General features: G+C 37.8%; 1 protein-coding gene across 2 annotated transcripts in view; it reads left to right on the top strand.

Moving 5' to 3' along the window:
* The window catches only part of LOC104739107 (polygalacturonase-like), a 2,702-nt gene continuing 1,122 nt past the window's right edge, over positions 596–2,175 (top strand). The window contains exons 1-3 of one of the 2 annotated variants that reach the window (XM_010459357.1): positions 596–1,159; positions 1,462–1,751; positions 1,905–2,133. In XM_010459357.1, coding sequence (XP_010457659.1) covers positions 719–1,159; positions 1,462–1,751; positions 1,905–2,133 — 960 coding nt within the window. In that variant the 5' untranslated portion in view covers positions 596–718. The remainder of the gene's footprint in view (positions 1,160–1,461; positions 1,752–1,904; positions 2,134–2,175) is intronic. The other variant, XM_010459358.1, reaches the window with a different exon arrangement.

The following is a 2,175-nucleotide window of genomic DNA, read 5'->3' as shown; positions in this document are numbered from 1 at the left end:
CCCCCCCCCCCCCCCCCCCCCAATAAAATTTAAAATCATAGCCCAAATCGGAATGTTTAGTTGGGAAAGTTAATTGTGTTGTCGTTTCATATAATCATATACTTAAAATTTTCAACGCTTGAATTCGCTTCACAACATAATCTGTTTTTTTTTTCCTTCAACAGCTTGTCAAAACAAAACAACTATAAGATGAATAAAAATAACTTGGAAAATATAAGATAAATTTAAAAAATGGAGCTCATACATACATATATTGACTTTCTATAATTCTATTTAGAATGATTAACGATATCATTGAGTTAGTTTCAATAATGTGTGAGCTATATATGGTTAATCACATGTCTTTTTGGGGGTCAACAGCTATCACATGCATGTCATGTGTGATATATATATATAATCATAACTAACGGTAAGATGGCCGTTTATGAAAAAAGGTTTACATATGTATATGGCTAATTAAATTCAGAATGCGCAACAAAATGTCATCGTTGATTCAACGACCGTTGCTACTAAAAAAGTTCTATATCAACCATGTGAGCACCTAATAATTGGAAATGTTAAATTCAGAAACTCTTATCATATAGATATCAGTATAGCACATGTACTTAATTGTACCATAGACTCCGATAACGAATAAGTCATGCTCTCTCTATATATATCCATGGTTTGATGCATCAAAATCAATTCAAGCATAAACTCAACCTCACATTAAAAAAAAATGACAAAACCTGCTATAACATTTGCACTTCTCTTCACACTTGTGATCACCTTCATCAATGTGTCGAGAAGCGCGTCCAACGTTTTCAACGTAGTTAGTTTCGGAGCCAAACCGGACGGAGTCACCGATTCCACTGCAGGATTCCTCAAAGCATGGCAAGGGGCTTGTGGCTCGGAAGCTTCAGCCACAGTGGTGGTCCCGAAGGGGACATTTCTGTTGAAGGCAATAACGTTTGGAGGGCCATGCAAGAGTAAAATCACATTTCAAGTGTCCGGAACCGTCGTTGCTCCGGCAGATTACAGGGTCTTTGGCAACTCCGGTTACTGGATTCTCTTCAACAAGGTCAGTAAAATGTCACTTGTCGGCGGGACTTTCGACGCTCGAGCTAATGGGTTCTGGTCTTGCCGGAAATCTGGTCAGAATTGTCCTCCCGGTGTTAGGGTATGTTCTGATCTCTTCTGTCTCTGACTTTAGGATTTTTTTTTTTTAATAGAACTATATATAGTTTATTAACCAAAAAGAAAAAAACTACATATAGTAAGTTTCATAATAATAGTTTCTGGAAAAAGAGGTTGTGGATTGTTCATTATTTAATCGAAATATAGTGAAATAGTTATTGTCTTATTTTACAACTATGTGGCACTACGAATTATGATAATTCCTTTTTTAATTATTATGGATGATCTATCAAACTTTAGTTGACTACCTCATATACTTATAAAATCTTTGATGCATTATTATAGTCAATATCATTCAACTCGGCAAAAGACGTGATCATAAGTGGAGTGAAATCCATGAACAGCCAGGTCACCCACATGACCCTCAATGGTTGCACCAATGTGGTCGTCCGTAACGTCAGACTAGTGGCTCCGGGAAACAGCCCAAACACAGACGGTTTCCACGTTCAATTCTCCGCCGGAGTCACATTCACCGGAAGCACCGTTCAGACCGGAGACGATTGTGTTGCTATCGGCCCTGGTACCCGCAACTTCCTCATCACCAAACTTGCGTGTGGCCCAGGTCACGGGGTTAGGTATACACACCGTTTAATTTCTTAGAATGATTTTATGGACAAATTACGTATATATATTATTAACTCTAAGGAATCATGAATTTCCAACTTAAAACTAGCTAGCAATATATGTAGATTGGTCATATAACTATATGATTATGTGATGACTCGCAGTATCGGGAGCTTGGCGAAGGATTTGAAAGAAGACGGAGTAGAAAACGTGACAGTATCGAGTTCCGTATTTACGGGAACACAAAACGGCGTGAGGATAAAGTCGTGGGCGAGGCCTAGCTCTGGATTCGTTAGAAACGTCTTCTTCCAAAACCTAATTATGAAGAACGTTCAAAACCCTATCATAATCGACCAAAACTATTGTCCTTCTCACCAAGGTTGCCCTACTGACGTATATACTTATCATCTTTTTTTTTTTTTTTTTTTTTTTTTT

This window comes from Camelina sativa, chromosome 14 (genome assembly GCF_000633955.1).
Source record: "Camelina sativa cultivar DH55 chromosome 14, Cs, whole genome shotgun sequence".
Classification (NCBI taxonomy): Eukaryota; Viridiplantae; Streptophyta; class Magnoliopsida; order Brassicales; family Brassicaceae; genus Camelina; species Camelina sativa.
The sequence above is the reverse complement of the archived record's forward strand: the minus strand, read 5'-3'. Positions and strand labels throughout refer to the sequence as shown.